Here is a 22,202-nt window from a genome sequence, read left to right on the forward strand (position 1 = left end):
CCACCAAAGGATGCAGCACACAAATCTTTTTGGCACAGCTACTATGGAGCTAGAAAGTTGCATAGGATTTATAATCTGTTACCTGAAAGCTCCTACAGGCCTCCTACTACTAAGAGAAACTGGTTTTCAGTGTGAAGAAAAAAAATTCTCAAAATTGAAAGTGTAGGTCTTTATCTGGTACTCCCAGCTCCACCCTCAGCATCACTGCTGCAAGGACAAACAGCATGATTTAGGCACTCCATCTCTTGAAAATATTATCATGATCTGCATATTTTTTCTTCTCAATGGCAGCTAATGAGATCCTAAGTGTATGGAACAAGCTTGACACTCCTGACCTAGAGATGCATGCCCTAGCAATAGCAGTGAAGTCCATCCAACTAAAATGCAAATGAGGCTTGTCTATTTCAGCACTTCTTTGATCCATATCATAAATTTATTGAAAGTTTATTTTCACAGTAGCACCCATTTTAAGCTTAAAAGTTGCAATTTCTCTGTACTTCTGCTCACAGCTGCTGTCAACTGCTACGTCCTGAAAAACCCATGCAGCATGGCTGTTATGAAAATGAAAACTGTGCTTAGATGTAGCTAATTGAACTTTTATTACCCATTCTCAAATCCTTTGCAATAAAGGTAGTGCTGTTACACAACCCCCATTCTTCCCTATTGTTCTGTAATTGCTAACCTTCATTTCCATGGAGTCTTCTTTCTTCCTCTATGAGCCTCCTTCCATCATTCCTCCTTAGTTCCCTCATATTTCCATGACATATACTTGGTGGTGGATGCAGGCATCTTCTGCATCCTAAGTCTTGCTAGATTAATTCACAACTAAACCCATCATCTTAACTCTAAAGCTCAGTTTACATTTTATTGAACACTATAAATTAAGGAATGGACTAGAACAACCTGAAGCCTAAGGACTGACCATTCTACAAACACATACTTTAGATTCCTAGTTATTCCAACACTTTCAGTAAGGAACAGTGTCAACGAAAGGTAATTGTGAAGACATTAATCTGGACAAATTTGTTTTTTATTAACTGTATAATCCACAGTACAGCCCTTTTCGGCACTGAAGCAGACAAAGAGCTGAATCTTGCCACATCTATGCTGAAGGCTTAGCCTTAGGCTTAGACTTGGCCTTAGCAGCTGGAACAGGTGCCGGAGCTGAAGCTGGAGCCTGCTGGGCCACCTCTTTTCTCTTTGCCACTTTCTCTTCTCTGAGTTTGTGCTGTGGAAGCAAAAAATATTTAGTTTCTACTACTCTGCAAACAGAAATTTTTATAAAAAATTTGCAAAAATGCAAATATTCAGGCAAATGTTCACCCCACTCACATTTTTAGCGTGGGCCAGAATGGTGTTACGTCTCAGAGTTTTGGCATATGGATTCAGTTTAATCATAACTCTCAAATTCTTCAGTGGATTCTTCTTAAGAACTCTGCGGTGAATCTTTTTCCTGCAGAAAAAAAGGATTGAGATAAAAGCTGTGCACTCAATTTGTAAAATTATACCTTGAAAAGGATCCTCAATCTTTGAGAACACCAGAAACACACAATGGAAAAGACCAAGAGAAATACTGCTACACAAAAGAGATCGTCAACTCAACAAGAAACTGAGCTTTAAATCTACAAACAGAAGATCTGCAATTAAACAGCCCTTTTATCTTTGAGGAATAAAACCAAAACCTTAGAACATAAGACCTTGCTGGATCAGGCCAAAGGCCCATCCATCTAGTCCAGCTTCCTGTATCTCACAGTGGCCCACCAGATGCCTCAGGGAGCACACACAATAACAGGAGACCTGCATCCTTGTGCCCTGCCTAGTATCTGGTAAAGGAACCTTTTGTTCCTTTACCATTTAATGCCGAGGATTCAAAACCAGGAAGACTTACTTTGGTGCACGAAGAGCTTTCTGGATCTCTTGGCTCTTCAGGATTCTTCCCAGATCGGTATTAGTCATCTTGTGCATTGGCAGGCTGCATTTAAACACAGTGAAGTTTTAAAAAAATGAACCAATACCTACAGCCCACTGAAAATACCACCTCCTTCCAAGAGGAATCTACCTTAACTCATCTGCCTGTTTGTCTAGAAATAGCTCTCAGTTGTATTTGTAACTGTTTGACAGAAGGCAGACAAACCAGTCTGGGTTTAAAAACATGCTTACTTGTAGTCACTCTTCAGGACAGCCGGCTTGCGCCAGGTCCCATACAAGTCATCCAGTTTGCGGAAAGCACTTTCAGTCCAAATGCAGAAACGCCCAACATGGCCACCAGGGGCAAGTCGCAGAAGGTTCAGCTTGTTGACGCTGAGAAGAGTAATTCCTAGAATCAGATTAAAAACCGCAGCATATAAGTTTTATACAAGAAACAGGCTCAATTCCTGTCAATGTAGAGTCAGTTATTTTCTTGCTGCTTCTATACTAAACCTAAAGGATTAGAATTCTGATCCTGCTTTTTGTAACAACTCAAGATAGGTTAGGAAAGATAACACGCCACTCGAATACATGATAAAAGTAGAAAATATCACCTTCAAAATGTTGAACAGTCACAGGAAAAAGACCAATTCACACTGACAAGAGGTAGGTTTCGCAACCTCTCAAGAACAATTTTTATCTCCTTCAGGGAGAAGGCTCCACAGCCAGAATGAAAAAAGCTCTTCGGCAGTTAAGAGGTGCTTAGTCAGACCTTCCACTCAATCATGTGTTTCAGAAACACGGACCAATGAAGTAGAATATCATCATTTTGCACATTCCTCGAGCCAGTCTCAAAGATCTTATGCATCTTGTGCTAAGATTACCTGGGATATTCCTGAATGCTTTTATGATGCCATTGTCCTCATTATAGATAATGCAAGGTCCCTTGCGCTGAATGCGACGACGGTTCCTCATTTTACCCTTGCCTGCACGCATACGCTGAGAGGCATAAACCTGGGTAGAAACAATTTGTGTATTTTAAGTCAAAATACACCACCATTTTCAGAAATAACACATGTGCTTCTGCAACTCAGAATTTCACCATCACCACTGTTCATCTGAAACACGGACCAGTGAAAAATTCATCATTTTGCAAAGACAGCATTCTTAAGCTTATAACACCAAATGCTGACAAGCTATATAAAAGAAAAACTGCTCGATTACTTACTATAGGGGGTAGAAACATCTTAGTGCAACAAGACACTAGTCTGAAACATCTAGTTACCAAATTACAGTAATCATATTTGTACTTTCAATGAAATTATTGATCTGCACCACACCTGTCTGCCCATCTATGATCAGCTCACCTTTTTGATATCATTCCAGGCTTTAAGCTTCTTGAGCAACAGAACAGCTTCTTTAGTTTTCTTGTAACCCTCAACTTTGTCTTCAACTACCAGAGGAAGTTCTGGGATCTCTTCAATACGGTGGCCTGAGTGAAAGGAAATCTTGTGTTTAAATAAGTCCGGATTTGTCCATGAATCCAAACAGCAAAATTATTTCTCCAGACAGCTGTTCTTATGTGTTCATACACTCTCTAGACTGTCATTTAGATACACTAAAGTACCCCCCCATATAATTCTGGGTGACACATGCCAACCTTCCAAATTCTATAGACCTGCCACCTCAATCAACATTACATAAACAGCATACTTACCTTTGGACATAACCAGTGCCGGAAGGGCTGAAGCTGCCAGAGAAGAGCAAATGGCGTAACGCTTCTGGGTTGTGTTCACCCTACGGTGCCAGCGTCGCCAAGTCTTGGTTGGGGCAAACATGCGGCCGCCACGACACATCTATTTATCCAGTGTAAAGGATGAATCCAGTGGTTTTCTTGTCTTAAACACACACACTGCCTTCCCATTAGCCTTGCTCAGAATTAGATGATCGTCAAGCATCTGCACCAGCCTGATGACAGCAGGCAACTGTCGCTGAGTACAGAGTAGGACGCAAATTACGACATCATGGCAAGTAAGATCCCTCTACCCTCATCTCCTCAGTAAAACAGTATGGTGATTTCTGTACAACTTCATAAGACCAATGTTTCTATACATACCACAGGACAGCTGCAAGACCGTTTAGAGTTCAAATTGTGGTGACTAAGTGATCATTGTCTGGTCTGATCATTGCAGGAGATCTGGTCTAGAGGGTAGAGCCTCCGTTAGCCCGAAGTTAACATCAGAAGGTCGCCAGTTTGAGGACACCTGCAGCTCCCTGAACGGCTGAGAATGGTGAGACCTTGAAGCAGCTGACAAGCCGAGCTTAGTGATTCCACCTGCTCTTGCTGTGAGCAAGAAGTGTCTTGGCTGCCCTCCATGTGAGATGGAGCTGCTTGCCAGCCTGCATGGGAGAACTGGAGGCCAGAAGTGAGACCAAACCAAGAAGATCCATTCTGAAATGTTGTTGGTTCTTGAAAGAGAGAACCTCTATGATTGTAAAAATTCCCTTGAGGAATTTAGAAATACCTGCCTATGTAAACCGCCTTGAATAAGGTCAGAGGAGTAATCTGATGACAAGAAAGGCGGTATATAAATACAGAGTTATTATTATTATCATTGTTATAAACACTCATATTCTTATAGAAACCCAGCTAATCCTGTCAGCTAATCAGAATTCAGTTCTTGAAGGCAGACTCAGAAGGGGCAACCAGAATAAGGATACATTGCCAAAAGCACCCTGGCCGGATCGATGCGTTCCACCACCACGAACTCTTGGAATACGTGCAACTGCTCTCCCAGTACCCCAGGATTCAGCACTGGTCTGATGGCCTGAAGGGGGAAAAAAACCAGATCAACTTTAAACTACTGATTGGATGCTCCAATTCTTTCTTCAGGAAAATGACTAAAGACACACCATCAGAACTGCCACTGATATCAAAGTGCTCAAAAACCATGAACCAGTTCAGTGTGAGTTTATCACTATTAAGTGGTACAGATTCTGTACTATGTTGCAGCTATCTGCATTAGGGTTAAGTGAAAAAAATTAATTTACTCCATTGTATTTATGACTTAGAGCAGGGGTGCCCAAACCCCTGCCCTGGGGCCACATGTGGCCCCAGAGGCCTCTCAATGCGGCCCTCAGGGAGCCCCCAGTCTCCCAATGAGACACTGGCCCTCTGGAGATTTGTTGGAGTCTGCACTGGTCCGATGCAACTGCTCTCAGCGTGAGGGCGACTGTTTGACCTCTCGCGTGAGCTGTGGGATCAGGCCTTCTTCCAATGCTTGCTGTTTCAGGTCTGTGATGCAGTAGCGGCAGCAAAGGAAAGGCCAGCCTTGTGTTGTGCAAGGCCTTTATAGGCCTTGAGCTATTGCAAGACCTTCCTTCATTAATATAAGTTCATCTTTAATATATTAATTTATGTAAATTTATTCAAATTTTAAATGTAAATTAATTCTTTTTTTTTCTTGGCCCCCAACACAGTGTCAGAGAGATGATGTGGCCCTCCTGCCAAAAACTTTGGACACCCCTGACTTAGAGGGTGTTAACCAGGCAAGAATTTCTACTATTGGCATCTTTAGAAATTACAGGGATGAATTTACCCCGACTCTGAAGTTAGGGAGCTGGTGGTGACTTAGGAGCAACATTTTCAGTACCAAAACCCCAGCTCTGACATGCCTCCCCCAGTTCATGTGAGGTCTAACTCAAAATATTGTTATTTCAGATTGTTTGTAAGTATAAGATTTTAAGCTTTACGCTGTCCTGCTATTTAATTTTTGTGTTTTATTATACTGTACCAGTTTTCATGTTTTTATCTTGAATGCCACCTTGAAATAATCTTAAAGACAGGATACAGGTATATTAAAATAAAAACATGAGAATATTTTCCTATACAAACCTTACCTGCAAGTTCGCTGACAGCATAGGGCTGCCTGTTGTTCTTTCGCAAATTGGTGTGAACAAAGTTCACAATATCTGGACGAATAGGAGCCTTGAACACAGCAGGCATGGTGACATTTTTACCTGACACCTCTCCCTTTTCAGAGTATACCGACACCAATGGACGAGTACAAGCCTAGAAAGAGAAAGCATTCTTAATTCACCTCATTACTCCAACACTACAAATATTTCTCAGTTTCAAAGGAATCTTCAGCTCAATAGCATGTGGATAGGAAGCAAGTGTCCCTGAAAAGTGCGTAAGATTCAAATTACATATCAATAAATGCATTCACGTATAAACCACTGTACACCTATACCCAACATACATATTCAGGTTAGGCACAGGGACATCTCTTTCAGGAACATCTGCTGCCACTGTTTCTACAAGCTTACTTAACATTTTGTTGAGATTTAGACTTATAATATAAAACACTGCAAAGAGTTGTTTCTTTCCCTCTCTTCTTGCACCTGTGTAATATATACCTGGAACAACAAACCACCTCAAAAGAAGAGACAGCAGGCACCTAAGTTGTAAGAACATGTCCTGCTGGATCAGGCCAAAGGAGGCTCATCTAGTCCATAATCCCAATTTCCTACAGTGGTCCATAAGCTGCCTCTGGGAAGCCCATAAGCAGAAGAAAAAGGCAAACTCTGATTTCACTGTTGCTCCTGTTAGAAATGTTTAAAAGGCTGGAATGTGGAAGCCGACAGTTGGCTGGTGGGCAGTTGAGGAGCTGACAGTGGGTGAGAAGACTGGTATTTTTGATTCTCTCTGAGAATAATACTCAGGCCCAGTGTGTAATACTTTGCTGTATGATGAGAAGTAAACTTGTTTTTTCCCTTAATGCAACCTTCTCTGAGGCCAACTTTTTTCCCAGGTGACCCCTGCCCAGACTTTTGCAACACTCTGCTTTTCAGAAGCATATTAATATAGTGCATGTCACCCAGTGCCATAGCTGGGGGTGTGTGTGCAAAGCACTAAGTTCTGCAGGGAGCCTCACCACAACACACAAGCAGCCTCTCCCCTCCTCTCCAGAGCCCTTCTGGGCAGTGGGAGAAAAATGGAGGGCCATGGTGAAGCTCCCTGTAAAACTTAGTGCTCTGCACCTATCCCCTCTAGCTACACCACCACTATGGTGGCATGCACTACATTTTCGTAGTAACAATAACATGCTTATAAGAAGCAGGTGCAGGGGGAGCCACAGTGGGATTGCTGTTTGCCTAATTGAGAGGATGGTCCCTGCTCCAAGAAACTGTCCAATGACTTTCTTCCAAGGTATCCAGGTCAGTGGCCATCACTACATCCTCCTGTTGCATCCAGTGGGGATGGATAGAGATGCTCTTTTACCTCTTATACAACACCAGAGCCAGGGAACATCCACTAAAATGGAGTGTTGGGAGTTAGGATACACACAAAAAATATTTCTTGACCCAGTGTGTAATCAGTCTATGGAACTCCTTGCCACAGCATGTGGTGATGCTATCTGTCCTGGATACCTTTAAAAGGGACTGGACAAATTTCTGGAGGAAAACTCCATCATGGGTTACAAGCCATGATGGGTACCTGGATGTAATTAGTCTGTGGAACTCCTTGCCACAGGATGTGGTGATGGTATCTGTCCTGGATGCCTTCAAAAGGGGACTGGACAGATTTCTGCAGGAAAAGTCTATCACAGGCTACAAGACATGATGGGCATGTGCAACCTCCTGGTTTTAGAAGTGCTGTGTGTGAGGAGGCTATTCAACAAAGACCTCTTAAAAAACAATTAACAAAGTCCTTTTGCTGGGAGGAGGAAGGGAAAGGGCACCTCTGAGAAAGAAAGCAGGGAGAAGAGCATCAATTTGGGGGTAACTGTTAATCATCAGTTATCTGCTAATGATAAATGAGTTGAGCAGGAGAGCTGCTCTGCACCCCACACAGAACTCAATCCTATGCATGTTAACCTAGAAATAAGTCCCTTTCTACTCAATGGGGCTCACTCCCAGGTAACCACGTGCAGGATCGCAGCCTTAGAGCCTCGTCCCATGCGCGCGTCTACTCGGAAGTAAGTCTCTTGCGTTCAATGGGACTTACTCCCAGGAAAGTGTGCAAGGAGCGCAGCCACAGAGCCCAATCCATGCACACGACTACTCAGAAGCAAGCCCCTTTCCAGTCAAAGGGGGTTACTCCCAGGGAAGTGCGGACTGGATGGCTGCAGGCCCAGATGGCTACGCACTAGCCAAGCCGCTTTCGGTGCCCCCCTTTGCGAGGCTTCCCGGCCTCCCCAGGCCGGGGATGGCAGCGAGGAGGCCTGGACGCCCGCTTCCCCTCCCCCACCCCACTCGGCCCTCCACGCGGCGGCTCCGGCCAGCGCTAAGATGGCGCCCGGCAGGCCCGAGCGCCTGCGCCCCCCCCGGCTCTGCCGCCCCACCGCCAGCCCCTCACGGCGGCCGCCTCCCCTTCCCCCGCACTCACCATGGCGGCGCCGGGCCCGACTGGCCAGGAGCCCCTCGCGCTGCCTCTCACTCCGTCGCGGCCTCGGCCGGAAAAGGAAGGACGCGTCGCCGCCGCCTCGCCTTGGTCCCTCCGCGTCACGCGCCCCGCCCCCCGCCCCCGAGGGACATAAGAGTCCCCCACACACACTCCGACCCTCTCAGGGCCTTACGCCGAGAGCCCGGCGGGCGGGCGGGTGGGCCCTGAGGGGAGCCTCCGATGTTCCTCCTGTGGGGGCGCCTCCGACGGCTCGGAGAGCCACTTTTTTCAGAGCCTTCTCACTGCGGCGGAGGGATTCGCGCTGGCGCGACTGAGGGAGAAGTAGTTCTGGTACGCAGTTCAGTCGGCGAGGGGAGCAGCGGTGGAGACTGGACATGCGCGGACGTAGCGCCGGCGCTCAGTCAAGAGCAACGAGTGCGCATGCGCGGGTATGATTGTGGCGCGCAGTTCAGTTGGCTGAGTAGAGCGGCGGCAACTGCGCATACGCAGACCTGACTAGGTCTAGGTTTCAGCTGCCAGCCGGCAATGGGCGCTCAGAGGCGGCAGGAGTCGGTGCTTCGCTTCCGCGGCCTCCTCCGCCAGTGAGTAGCCGCGCCTCGCCGCTCTGGGGGCAGCAGGGGGCTGAGCCTGCCTTCCTGGTGGTCATTCCCTGCCCCCTCCCTGCACAACAACCCTGCGAGGTTGGCCAATTGGAGAGAGAAAGTGAGGCGTTCACACACAGTTCTGCAGGGGGAGGGGGTGTTCTCCCCCCACCACCACACCACAGCCAGGGGGCAGCCCCTAAAGCTGAGTGTTGGAAGGGTCAGGGCAGACAAAGATTATTTAGCAAGTGTCTGTGGAACTCCTTGCCACAGGAGGTGGTGATGGACAAGCAGATGGAAGGATGCTCTTTCCCCTCTCTCACACACAGCACCAGAAAAGGGTTCATCTGCTAACTGAGCGTTGGGAGAATTCAAACACACACAAGACAATACTTCTTGACCAGTGTGTCATTACTCTGTGGAACTCCTTGCCACAGGATGTGGTGGCGGCTTCTGACCTGGATGCCTTTCAAAGGGGATTGGACAGACTTTTGAAGAAGTCCATCACAGATTACTAGCTGTGATGGGTATGTGCATGTCATTAGCCTGTGGAACTCCTTGCTACAGGATATGGTGATGGACATAGTGGCTGGAGGGATGCTCTTTTCTTCTAACACAACACCAGAATAAGGATTCATCCACTAACATTGAATGTTGGGAAAATTCAAACATGCAAAAGAAAATACTTCTTTACCCAGCATGTAGTTGGGCTGTGGAACTTCTTGCCACAGAATGTGGTGATGGTGTCTGACCTGGATGCCTTTCAAAGGGGACTGGACAGGCTTCTGGAGGAAAAGTTCATTGCAGATTACAAGCTGTCATGGGTATATGCATGTGATTAACCTGTGGAACTCCTTGCCACAGGATGTGGTGATGGCTTCTGGCTTGGAAGCCTTCAAAATGGATTGGACAGATTGATGGAGGAAAAGTCCATAGCACGTAACAACCCATGATGGGTACATGCTGCCTCCTGATTTTAGAAGTAGGCTGTCTCTGAATGCCCAATGTAAGGGAGTGGCACCAGGATGTCTTGTGTGCTCCCTGAGGCCACTGAGATACAGGAAGCTAGGCTAGAGTGGCCTGATTCAGTGGGGCTCTTCTTATTTTCTTAAAGTGGTTGGTCCAAAGCTGCCCAGTCTCTGTGCTGCCTATTCCCCGTATTTTAAAATTCATTCAGCACCCCTGCAAAGTAGGTTAGGCTGAGAAAGTGAGAAAATGATTGGCCTGAAGTCACCCTGTTGAAATTTTTGGCTGAGTGGGGGAGGGATTTGAACCTGGGTCTCTGTGACTTTAAATTTCATGTTCTGGCAACCCCATCATTCAGATAGTGCAGTCCCAGGCATGTCTACTTGGACGTAAGTGCCGATGTGTTCAACAGACCCACTCCCAGGCAAGCTCTTGAAGGAGTGCAGCCACCAATCCTTTATTCTCACCCTGATTTTTACTGTCTTGTCACCCTACTTTATATTTTGGGAAAATGACATATAAATGGTTTAAGTTAAATAATCAAACCCACAATAAATAAATAACTTAGGTTAAATTATCAAAACAAACATGCTTTGTTACATTCCAGAGTTTATGAGGAAGGAACAGCAAATATCAGCAAAGAACCGTTTATTTTTGAGGTATGTGTGTATCCCTTTTTCCCTGATTACTTTTATATTCCCAGAAAGTAGCTGAAAGTGTTCAGCTCTTTTGTTGGCAGAAATTCTTCCTTTAGAAGATCAGAAACTATTGTTTTGGTTTTGTTTTGTTCTGCCAGGGTGATGCGCAGTGCTTTCTGACTGATGGGGGATGTGCAGATCTCTTGGAGAGCTTTTGGATCGGAAGCGGTGCAATGTTTGTTGTGGAAAGAGTGGTATGTTGGGCATTGATTATTCCGCTACAAATGTCTTTACCGTGCTTCTCAGAACTGTGCTCTCCCAGGGTGGTAAACAGCAATTAATGAACAAGCCTGTGTATGTTTACTTGAAGGTAACTCACACTGTGTTCATAAGGCTTATTCTCAAGTCAGTGTTGATACAAATTTTGCAGTATTCTGACAGCCACCAAACTTCCAAAGCAGCAGTCCATTGTTCAGCGCATTGCATGTGTTTTTCTGCCCCTCCTGACACAATTACTGATTCTCACAGAGACCACATGAGGAAACCAGCTATGCGGAAGAGCAGGAGATTGATGGAACTTGCATTTCTGGAGGTTCTCTGAAAGAGGATTCGGCACTGCTCGCTTTACCCCTTTCACGAGCAAGGTTTGTTTATCTTCGCCTATTTTAAAAGAACTCACATTCGTGTGAACAAAGAGAAGGTTACAAACACATGAAGTTGCTTTGGCCTGAGTCAGACCATTGGGCCCTCTGGCTTACTGTCAGGCAGGGGCTTACCAGGGTCTTTGGTGGACATCTCTCATTCTCTGCTGCCTGATCCCTATAGCTGGAGATACCTCAAATTGAATCTGGAGTTTTCTGCATTCAGAGCAGGAACTCTGCCACTTAACTGAGAAAGCAGGGGCCTGGGAAAGATCTTGGATCTGCTGGACTGTGCCCTCCTGCTTACCCCAACCATTTAACACCCACTGTTCTGTGAGGGGGGGAGGGGGAAGAGGAGGAGACAAGCAATGGCATCTCCTGTTTCTGGGATCTTATTGCTGTTGTTAGACAATATCTCCTCAGTGAGATGGGATTACAATTTTTAAAACAAGCTATTAGCTCTCTCTGTAAACTTCCATCTAATGGTGAAAACAAATCACTTATTCCATAGACTGTCAGTTGCCACTTCTCAAAGAAAGGCCTTGGTTCAGTTGGCACAAACAGAATGGTTTTTACTAGCTATTTGCTAGTCATGATTTGAGACGACCAAATACATGTGCTGACCCCTAACAAAGAATGTGTCATCCTTATAACCTCACGCGGCACAGGTACAGTTAACTAGTTGTGTCACTGTTGAATTCTGACAGTTTAACAACTTTATTTTTATTTTTAGGCAGCTGATTTCATTCTATACACTGTCTCAAAATCCAAATTTGACTCATCTAAAAATAAGCAACCCAGCACCGCTTCCTCCGTTGTGGGTGAGATGTGATTGCTCTGACCCCCAGCAAACTATATGGCTAGGAGCTGAACCTCTCTGCTCTGGAAACAAACTTGCAGGAGTTACTCTTCACACTATTACATGCAATGGTGAGGTTTTCTCTTGGTTGGCGTTTCCCAGCAAGCCCCTTGTCAGATTTGAGTGAGGAAAGAAAGCAATGGAAGCCTGCCAATAATGCACATAATTTTTAAAGCTCATTTAAAATGTAGGGAGGGCACTTGTACTCTGGAGAAAGCAACTTGAATCCATGTGGAACAAAAGGTGCCTTTCCAGATGTGACTATTGGCACAATTAATGTTGCATGTAATATAGAAAACAATCACTTTTAATTCAAGTGACAGTCTGAAAACATAGCTATTTATTCTAGTTGTGGTGGATCCATTTGTCCTGCTACCATGAATGACTCAGCCTTACAGAAATGTGTTATTGGCTGCCAGATACCTTATTTGCCACCAAGTGGAGCATCATCTGGGCTATTCTTGGAGCTTTTTTCACTACTGGCAGATGCCGTAGGATCTGAGTGGTTCCTGCTGGTTTTAAGGGGGATTTTGTGATATCCCAAGGGTCATGGCTGTCCTGTGAACAAAGCCTGATGAAAGTTGACTGTTTTGGAAATGCTTAGAAGATTTCCTGCTAAATTCTGGTTTTATTTTTTCAGGCCCAGTATCGTACAAAAACTGTTCTGCAGATTTGGAAACACTGAAAGAAACTCACAGAGCCAGACATCATTCTTCTGATGTGAGTTCCTCTTGCTTTTTCATTCACAGCTCTACAAATGATGGAAATAGATTCGTCTTAACCTTATGCTTGAAATATCTTTGCTCCTGAATTTTTGACCTTTGGGAATAGCAGGCTTCCATAATAAAGCTTTTTTATTCTAGCTGACTACTAAAGGATTTGCCCGTTACAAGTTCCTTGAAGGCACCTCGTTGGAATCCATCTCTCTGGAAGACTCCCTTATTCCATTAGAGAGGAATATATTTGCTGATTTTACTTGGAACACGGTCACAAAGATACTGCAGACACCTCTCCTCACTTCTGCTGCTACACTGGTAAGGAAAACACTGGTGTCATAACCGGAGCAGTAAAGTGTGGATTAGATTAAATGATTTACGGCTCTCTCCTAATGGACCTTTACACTGGTAGAATGCACAGTTCTGTTGGCATAAACCGTTTTACGGCCGTCGCGAATGCAATGAGGCCAACACGCAGGGCTTGGCCACTGCCAAAAATGGTCAGTTGCTGGGTCCACACAAAGATGGACACCAGACTCCTGCCAGTGCAGGCAAGCTGGTGCAAGGGCTTGGAGGGAGGTGAAGGGTGGGGAGAAGCGTCAACGGATCTTCATTGGGCTAGAGCAAATAATATTTCTGTGCCAGTAAAGTGGTGTTTGTGGAAATTTCAGAAGATTCAGATAGCATCTGGGAGCCCTTTGAGTTCTGTATATGAGCTGAACAGAGAACTACAATTTCTCCTTGTAAGTATAACTGTAAATCTTCTCATTTAGAAGAAAGCGATTTAGCATGTTTTAATGAACTATTCGTTTTGAAATGTAACTAGGAGTATATTGCTTGAGACAAAAGTCTGAGTTTCTCTGTGGTTTGTGGGCCACTATGGAAAGTGGAATGCTGGACAAAGGCCTGATTGAGCAGGGCTTTTCTTATGTTCTGGGAAGGGCCCCTGCAAGTATAATGCACATGCTCATCAGTCAATTTACAACTTTGTGGAAAAGGTGGCTTTGCAATTTTACATCAGTGGTTGAGGTTGCAGCTCTCCTTTTCTAAGGATGCAGCTCTCAGTAGACTTCCAAAAGTGCCTGACCCATGGAGTCCAGAGTGCCCTGCAGGAGCATAGGGTTGCACAATGTGCGAGCATAAATACTGTGCTATAGGTTGGAATGTAAACCCCACCCCACGCCCGTCACTCTGGGCTTTTCTGCTTTGTTGCTAGGGTTTGGCAGAGTGCCTGAAGACTGGCCAGGCTGACTGGCCTAAGCCTTTGGAGAGAGGACCAGCTGTTGAACTGGTGCAGAAACTTTTGAGAGGTAATTTTGTGGTGATGCAATGAAGGAAGAGCATCTTTATGTGGCTGATACCTCACTATGCCAATGAGGATAAGAGAGTTGGGCTCAGCAAATGTCCTTGGTGCTCTTGCCAGGTTATTGCTCTTCTGCAAAGTGTGTCTTGTCACAGGCAGGTAATTTCATCCTCTCTTCTTCTTTAGACTTAAAGGACGAAGTGGACGGAGTAAAGACACTGAACGGTCATGATGCCAAAGTACGTGGGGCCATGAAGGAAATCCACACGTTGTCACTTGGCAACAGTTTCAATCCATAGTCTTATCAGCTGGGATGTGACCTCTAGACATGATCCTGGGTGTTTTTCACTATTTATCTTGCCTTAATATTGGTCTGTGAAAGGAGAAAGCATTTTGATACTCTCCATAAAACTAAAGAATGACCCAGTGATTGTTGAAGGCCTTAATGCTGGAATACGGAATCATGATGTTATTGTGTTTGTATGGGGATCTTCTGTAGACCGCATCTGGCTTCTCCTCTTCTAGGTGTATGTACTTAAGATGCAGTCTAATGGTATGTCCTTGACATTGCGTTACCATCTGTGACTTTAAATTGAAGGACTGCATTGAAATGTATTTTTCTCCCCCCTCAGGCCCTCCAGGATGACTCTACTACAGTTTGTAGCTCCATGAAAGCACGTTTTAGTAGAAGAGGAGACCTTGATGTTGTTGAGCAGCTGTGGTGCAAAATATGGAGGAGTATGTCTATTTCTGCATGGTATTTTTTTTTAACAGGTTCAACCTGTAACAGAAATGGTAGTGTTTATACAGTTTTCTCTTACTTAAAATTGTGTCTGTGTTTGAGCTACAGTGTTTGGGGCTCTTCAGTCTAGAAAAAAGATGCCTGAGGGGGGACATGATTGAGACATACAAAATTCTGCATGGGATGGATAGAGTGGATAGAGAGATGCTCTTTTTCCTCTCACATAACACCAGAACCAGGGGACATCTGCTAAAATTGAGTGTTGGGAGAGTTAGGACAGACAAAAGAAAATATTTCTTTACTCAACGTGTAGTTAGTCTGTGGAACTCCTTGCCACAGGATGTAGTGATGGCATCTGGCCTTGATGCCTTTAAAAGTGGATTGGACAAATTTCTGGAGGAAAAGTCCATCCCAGCTTACAAGCCATGATGTGAATGTGCAACCAACTGATTTTAGAAGTGGGTTATCTCAGAATGCCAGAGATGGCACCAGGATGCAGGTCTCTTGTTGTCTTGTGTGCTCCCTGAGGCATTTGGTGGTCCACTGTCAGATACAGAAAGCTGGACTAGATGGGCCTATGGCCTGATCCAGCAGGTCTGTTCTTATGAGCTGCTTTTCACTGAGTAAAATAAAGCCTAACTTCTTTCCCCTTAAGACGTTGCTTCGTATGAAGACTTGGTGAAATGTCTCATGTTGATCATGAAATCCCTCCAGCAAGGTGAACTGCAGACATGGGTATGTATGATTTCTGGAACTGGAGCCTTTCATTGATTGGCTAAGTTAGCTAAGGCATTTTCATCCTCAATTGTTTACTCAGAAGGAAATAAAACACCCCAATAAATTTTACATATAATTGCAGCCTTTGAGTGATTAAAATTTACTTGTGAATTAATTGGTGGGGGCCTTAAATAATCAATGTAGTTCTTACAGACAAGTCTAAAATCACAACCCTAGGCACATCTACTCAGAAGTAAGCCCCATTGTATTCAGTTGGACTTCCTCCCAGGAAAGCGTGCATAGTATTGCAACCTAAGACAGTTTTGATCCATTCATTAAGACCATGATTTTCAATTAGTGTGCTGTGAAAGGTTGGCAGGTGTCCCATGGGAGTTTGGAGTGCAGCAGCTGAAAATAACTGAAACTCTTCTGGGTTCTGCAGCTCTGTTTCTAGGGCAACTGTCTGTAGTAATGAATTGCCTGTCCCTCTGTCTGTGAAAAGAGCTGCAGAACCCAGAAAAGTCTCCTGGAAACTGGAAGTGACATCGCAAGGGATGAAGACCATAGAGAAGAAAAACCTTGAAGATCGCTGGGTTAAGAGGCCAGCTTTCCTTTCAGCAGGCAGCCTCCAAGGAGTGTAGGTCTCACTGTCTCAAGGAGTGTAGGCACCTGTCCTTCCCTCACAACTTGACTGCAGCAACACTGGGATGCCAGAGCTGAACTCATCACTGGTTTATCCATGTTGACTTGTGACAAAAACAGTTTTGCAATAGGGTAGAGATGCTCTCTACACCAGCATTGCAGATAAGTTCACAGAATGAGCAGTGCCGCAAAGACCGTTTTTAGCAGTCTTCTTACCAATCTATATGTGAATTTAGGAATTACTGAAATAAGGAAAGCAGACTAGAGCTAGAGAATATGGAATTGCCAAACTTTTGAGTTCTGCACCTAGTGAAGGGTTGGCAGTATGTGAACTAATTGAGTACAGTTCATTTAATTTTTAAGTGATTTCTCTAAGTGATCAGACTGTTAAGCCATTTCTGCCCAACACTGCATAAACGCAACAGGTATCAAATGTTACCTGATTAGTTTTTTTATCTGACTACTGTTTCTATGATATGTTTTTACCTGCTTTTAAATTATGTTTTTAACTTGTTTTAACCTTGTTTGTAAGCCGCCTTGAGTCGCTGCGGGGAAAAAGGCGGGGTAAAAATAAAGTATAATAATAATATACACCTCTGGACGGGGCAGAAATGGGCTAAGTATGCAAGATAAACAGCAATTAATTTGAATGGTCTTCAGGAAAAGGTTTATGTCAAACAACCTTTTGTGCTGAAATCCTAAGATATTTAAAGACCTGTTTGTCTTTAGATTCACCAAGGAAGTAACAGCTTACTGAGCAGGCTGATCAAGCAGTCTTATCACGGAAGTGCAGAGTCAGTTGACCTCAGTGGCAACACTCCAGTTCAAATGCTTCTTGAAATTGGGGTGGATAAAATGAGGAGAGATTACGTCAGCTATTTTGTTGGTAAGTCTGCTTTTGGGTAGCAGTCACAGTGGGGGTGGCTGAATCCACATTGCCATGTGTTCTCTCTCTCCAGATTTCAGATTTTTCCCATGCCAGATTTCAGTATCAGTGAATGCTGAGTCCACTGCTGGAGGGCCTCAGAAGGCCTCCCAGACACAACTAGAAGGCACTTCCGGTTCATGGCGGTGACTTCCAGTCACATCCAGAAGGTCCTCTGAGGGCTCCAGCCATGGGTTTAATTATCCATGGGGCGTCTTGAGCCTGCTGCTTACCTAGATGCTGAGCATCCCCACTGGGTTGTCCCCATATGCATTGCTTGTGTGTCTAAGCTGGCAAGTAGTGGTTCTTCTTCCTGAACAAGGTTTCTCAGCAAACAGCCTGCAGGTCTCTGTTCCAAAGTGGTTGTTCCTTCCTTCCTCCCATAGTAGAAACTAAAACTCTGCTATGGCTTGGCTCCTATTCAGTTATCTTTCTGTTTCAGCATTTTACCCGCTTAGACGCTACACTGCTTTTGGTGTAACCTCACCATTTGTTTTTGTTAATAAAGTAAATCTAAAGGGGTATCTCTAAACACAAGCAAGGTTCTCTTCCTCTCCTGTAATGTGAGAACTTTGTGTTATTCTGCGAAACTGGTTGTCAGGAGATTCAGGGCAAACAAAATGGAGCACTTCTCACAATGCGTCATGAACTTCTGGAATTCACTGCCACTGGACACTCTGATGGCCCCTAGCCTATGTTGCTTGAAAGGGGGGCTAGGCAAATTCATGAAAGAGGAGATGTCACTCAGTGGCTATTTGCTATAATGGCTGTAGGGAACCTCCTTGTCCATAGGAAGGAGATTTTTAGACACCAGGTCTGGTGACAAACCATGGGGAAGACGATTAACTTCCCTCCCTTTCCTGTGGGCCCTTTGCAGAAGCATCTGGACAGCCACTGAAGGGCTGAGCTTGGTGAATCTTTGATCTGGTTTGGCAGGTCTGCTCTTATGTTTGTGTTTCAGGAAAGGAGCTTGCAACACCCAGTCATCTGGTAAGATGCTTCCAAAAACATTTTCTGATGTTTTGATGTGAGCAGAACTAAAGTTGTCACTTTGTGGGCATGGTCTTGCTTGCCTTAAACGGCCTGCTCTGCATGGGCTAAGTGTTCAGGTGGAACCCTTGTTTAACGCAGCCGTCCAGGCCTGCTGAGCAGCTGTTATCCATGGGCCATTGCTACTTCCTTGGCATCTTTCCTTTCTTGCAGGACTGCTTCATCTCTCCTTCAGTTGATCTGCAGGAGCAGGTTCACTGTGTTCAGAAACTCCATCATATGCTGGAAATAGTGGCCAACTGTGTGGAACTTCTGAACCTTGATCATGAGAATCTCATCTTTCTGACCCGGTAATTGATTATTTGCTAGCAGATTTGTTTTGAATAGCAAGGACAAGGAAATTCTCTTGAATAGTTGGAAGATGTAAGATTAAGATGACCATCTTATTGGAGGGATCAGGTTGGGAACTGCAAGACCACTGCTGGTGTGGTGCCGAGTTTTCCATGTCCTGTTTGGCCAAGATTGTGTTCCTTGCACACTCTTTCTGCACTTGCAAGGGACTTCAAGAGAATCTCAGACTGAAATGAAGGAATCGCCACCAAGAAATAGAACTTCACAGAAGCATCTTAAAAATGAGAGACGTGTGGAACATTTTGTTTTCCCTAGTGTCTAAGCTGTTGTTTATTATTACTAATTAATGAATTCTTATCCCACCATTCTGTAGTTAAATATTCTCCCCACCTGTCCTAACTACCCGAGTCACTACACAAAACACAAACACAAAAAAATACATCTAGGAAGCAGTTCTCGAATCTAAGGGGAGTGAGGCAGTTCTGCAGCTATGGTGCCACCAGTGAACACCTATGTCGAGTGGCATCCAAAAGAGAGTCCCTTTGGATGATCTGAGGGAGCAGGCTGGAATATATGAAAGAAGGCAGTCCCTCAAGCCCCCTGGCCCTGAGCTGCACAGGGCATTAAAGGTCATAACCAGCACCTTGAATTAGGCCCCAGACTGAACCGGCATCCAGCGTTCTCCCTAGAGCAGAGGTCCAGTAGAGTCAAATCGCTGGGGCCAGCAACCACACATCCACCAAATTTTGCACCAATTACAATTTCTGGAACATCTTCAAGGGCAGCCTTACATAGAACCCATTACGGTAATCTAGCCAAGATGTTACCAAGACATGGACCATTGGTGTCAGGTTCAACCAACTCAGGTACCGCTGCAACTGGTGCACCAGCCTAAGTTGGGCAAAAGGTCCCGGCCACTGCTGCCACCTGGAGATTCAGGAGGAGATCCAAATTGTGCACTTGTTCCTGCAGAGGGAGTGAAACCCCTTTCAGAACAAGCACACAAACCAACACCTGCATTGTGGATTTCCCGACCAAAACAACCTCTGTTTTGTCGGGATTTAGTTTCAGTTTGTTAGCCCTTATCTAGCTCCCAACCACCTCCAGGCAATGCTCCAAGACCTTAAAAGCTCCAGTGGCATACCTAAGATATTGGGCACTCAGGGCCAGCCACTTGAAGCCTCAGGTAGACCTGGCCCCCACCAGGAGATCTCGAGGTGGAGGCCTGGCTTACCCTTTGAGCAGCTTCTCAAAGTGAAGGGTAGACCTGGTCTCCATCTCAGGATCCCAAGGGAGGCCAGATCTTCTGGCCGCTCAGTAGCACGTTTGATATCTTGGGTATATTTGACACCTGGGGCAGACTACCCCCTGCTCTTGGTATACTACAGAGCCACCCCCCCATATTTGAAGGTTAGAAGAGTAAGCACTAGGTGTGATCAACATATGCGCCCCCCCACTCCAAATCTCACTTCATGCTTTTTAGTCCCTCTTGTTTAGAGAAGGAGAGCAGCGTTTGGTTCTTTATTATTTTAGTTATGAATTTAGTTTTAAATTCATCCCCTTATTTTATCAAGAAAGCTAAAACTGGTCAAAGAACTGGAGCCTTAGGATATTTTCCTGCAACCAAGGGCAGTCCCTTAGCTCAGCTGTGTTCTTGCACAACTCCCATTCGCACTGATGAGGCCTGAGCTGGGTACTTTCCCAGTAGATGGTTCTTGGTTTGTGTATAGCTAGTAGCTCTTTGCCTCTTCTACATTTTGCCAACTGTAGAGTGGAGCTGTGCTTAGTTGGGGAGGGCTGTAGCAGCCAAATGTGTCCTGCACTGTTTACATAACCATCTTCATCATAGGTCCTGTGTGAGCTACTACAAAGAAAACCCTTTGAATGAAAGGCACACATTTCATCTGCCTGTGAGGTCAACTTTTGTGCGGGAGTTCTGCCAAAAGTAAGTTGAGTGCTGAAAATGCTGCCATTCTAACCTGAGGTCTGATTCCATTGTCACTTCTTAAGAATTGTTTTCTTTCTCCTTCAGTGCTTATCCCCAAATATGGAGAGTTGAAATCGGCAGTGGACAAGGGCAGAAAAGGGTTAAAACAACCTGGCAGCTGAGCACCAGTCCTCCAGCCACACACCTGAACCTGAGCAGTGTGGGTGAGTTGTTTTGAGGGGCTGCAGTGTAGTGCAAGGTGGGGAAGAAAGGAGTGCCTTTGCCATAACCTGTAGCCTGTCTTGGATTCTCCTTCTTCCAAACAGACTTTTGTTATTGTAAATCTCATTTTTGAGCAGTGGAGAAATGGCGTTTGGGAAGGGCTGGCACAAGAAGTCAAGGCTGTAGCATGGGGCTACAGTGGGTGGGTGCACAGAGGCTTGTGCTTCAGCAAAAGAAACAGCCCCTGGGTAGTTGGCACAGGGGAAGGTGAAGAGTGTTTTTCTCTCGGAAAGAAGTAGAACCTGTGTGTCCTGTCCTTTTCTGCTCCTCGCTGCTCAAGAGGTGAAAGTGTTTTGATGTTCTTGAGTGCTCAGGTTTTAGTTGATTGTTCCTCTACAACTGAGAGGGCTTCTCTTCCCAATCAAGGTTCTAGAAGCCTCTGGAACTGGATGGGGAGAATTACACATTGCAGAATACAGGGGGCCCTTGGTGTTTGCAAGGGATCTGTTCCAGGATCCCCTGTGGATACCTCATTCTGTGCAGGAGGGTGTGTCATGGCTGCACAGCACCGCAATTACTTACTGAAGGGCTCCCAGATGCAACTGGAAGGCACTTGGTAACTTCCAGTCATGTCTGGAAGTGCTGTGGCCCTACAACTGTGGGCTTGAGATCTGTGGATACTCCAATCCACAGGTAAGGAGGGCTGACTGTATCCTCTTCTTCCTTAACCAGAAATTTCCATCCTGCATAACTCCGGTGTTGTCCTGCTGCATCCAAGGCAGCTTAGCGTACAAACTCCTTGTTGTTGTTTCCTCTTGGCCTGTCACTACTTTCTTTGGTCTTGCAGGTCCCCTGGATAATGGAGAAGCTTGTGATAGTAAAGAGGAGACGTGTTTTATTACCCTGGCTGAGTGCAGTCAGGTGGCTTTTACATAGAAAAATATACTGTGTAGATGTTTTTTTAAAATAAATTAAATAAATAAATAATGGAAGCTGTGACGAGCAGAATGTGGATGTCCCCTCTGTATTCTGAGGACCCACTTTGTGGCTTAAGAACACTATTTGGTGTTCAGCGTCTATAACGATAGCATTGGAGTCTTAAAGGGGGCATACATGCTACTCTCTGTGAAGATTTAGAGAGTGCCCATGGTGTGCTGGCTACCAAACAGGGCACAGTAATGCTGCCTGTGCTCCCTCATTCACAGTACTTGCCATCTCAGTACTTAGACACAAAAGCCTGAGACGGTCCAGGACTGCCAATGAACATTGGGAACAAGTTGTTGGGCATGGCGCAGGGAATTGAGCAGCAGCAAAAGAGAGAGACACATCTGCTTTCAGTGCCAGGTCACGTATTTAAAGCACACAATCCTAACCAGGTCTACTCAGAAGTAAGTCCTATTTTGTTCAATGGGGCTTACTCTCAGGAAAGTATGGTTAGGATTGCAGTTTAATGCTTCAAAGTAACCCCAAATCAGTCAACTTCCATTTCCCTGCATTTCAATTAGGAATCTCTAGGCAATGGTGTGGGCAGTGGTTCTGCCCAGTGGTTCAGAAGTAATTTAGACTGCTAAGGTCCCAGCACTGTACAAGCAGAAAGGCTTAGCAAGCCATTCTCGAAGCCTACCACACAGTTGGCCCACAAGCATCACTGTCCCTATCTCTGAA

General features: G+C 45.2%; 2 protein-coding genes and 2 non-coding genes across 4 annotated transcripts; 1 reads left to right on the plus strand and 3 right to left on the minus strand.

Annotated features, from left to right (window-relative positions):
* Positions 1-1,012: 1,012 nt before the first annotated feature.
* On the minus strand, positions 1,013-8,383 carry RPL4 (ribosomal protein L4). Its single transcript, XM_066635936.1, has 10 exons — positions 8,300-8,383; positions 5,809-5,980; positions 4,630-4,736; positions 3,626-3,764; positions 3,276-3,400; positions 2,793-2,922; positions 2,161-2,317; positions 1,889-1,972; positions 1,333-1,453; positions 1,013-1,228 (listed from the first exon to the last, which is right to left on the minus strand). The coding sequence occupies exons 1-10, from the start codon at positions 8,300-8,302 to the stop codon at positions 1,103-1,105; spliced, it is 1,164 nt and encodes a 387-aa protein (XP_066492033.1). The 5' UTR covers positions 8,303-8,383; the 3' UTR covers positions 1,013-1,102.
* LOC136659593 (small nucleolar RNA SNORD18) lies at positions 2,671-2,741 on the minus strand. The gene has a single exon (XR_010794861.1). It is a non-coding gene; the product is annotated as a small nucleolar RNA SNORD18 (small nucleolar RNA).
* LOC136659594 (small nucleolar RNA SNORD16) lies at positions 3,839-3,938 on the minus strand. Its single transcript, XR_010794862.1, has one exon. It is a non-coding gene; the product is annotated as a small nucleolar RNA SNORD16 (small nucleolar RNA).
* A 2,300-nt stretch (positions 8,384-10,683) lies between the features above and the next one.
* ZWILCH (zwilch kinetochore protein) lies at positions 10,684-21,473 on the plus strand. The gene is made up of 16 exons (XM_066636148.1): positions 10,684-10,756; positions 11,031-11,146; positions 11,877-12,073; positions 12,643-12,722; positions 12,866-13,036; positions 13,390-13,461; positions 13,935-14,028; positions 14,208-14,260; positions 14,654-14,759; positions 15,419-15,498; positions 16,852-17,008; positions 18,009-18,037; positions 18,251-18,387; positions 20,238-20,333; positions 20,421-20,539; positions 21,385-21,473. Exons 1-16 carry the CDS (start codon positions 10,736-10,738, stop codon positions 21,471-21,473), a joined length of 1,617 nt encoding a protein of 538 aa, XP_066492245.1. The 5' UTR covers positions 10,684-10,735.
* Positions 21,474-22,202: the final 729 nt, after the last annotated feature.

The sequence above is a fragment of the Tiliqua scincoides genome, chromosome 8 (assembly GCF_035046505.1).
Source record: "Tiliqua scincoides isolate rTilSci1 chromosome 8, rTilSci1.hap2, whole genome shotgun sequence".
NCBI lineage: Eukaryota > Metazoa > Chordata > Lepidosauria > Squamata > Scincidae > Tiliqua > Tiliqua scincoides.

Bases quoted from the DNA above. Each gene is read 5' to 3' on its own strand.
- RPL4 (XM_066635936.1), bottom strand. The intron at 4,737-5,808 runs GTAAGGTTTGTA...TTCCCCCTTCAG, and splicing joins TGCTGTCAGCGAACTTGCAG to GCCATCAGACCAGTGCTGAA. The intron at 1,454-1,888 runs GTAAGTCTTCCT...TTTTTTCTGCAG, and splicing joins AAAGCTCTTCGTGCACCAAA to GAAAAAGATTCACCGCAGAG.
- ZWILCH (XM_066636148.1), top strand. From the start codon at position 10,736: ATGTTTGTTGTGGAAAGAGTG. The intron at 13,037-13,389 runs GTAAGGAAAACA...TGGAAATTTCAG, and splicing joins TCACTTCTGCTGCTACACTG to AAGATTCAGATAGCATCTGG. The intron at 20,334-20,420 runs GTAAGTTGAGTG...TTTCTCCTTCAG, and splicing joins GTGCGGGAGTTCTGCCAAAA to TGCTTATCCCCAAATATGGA.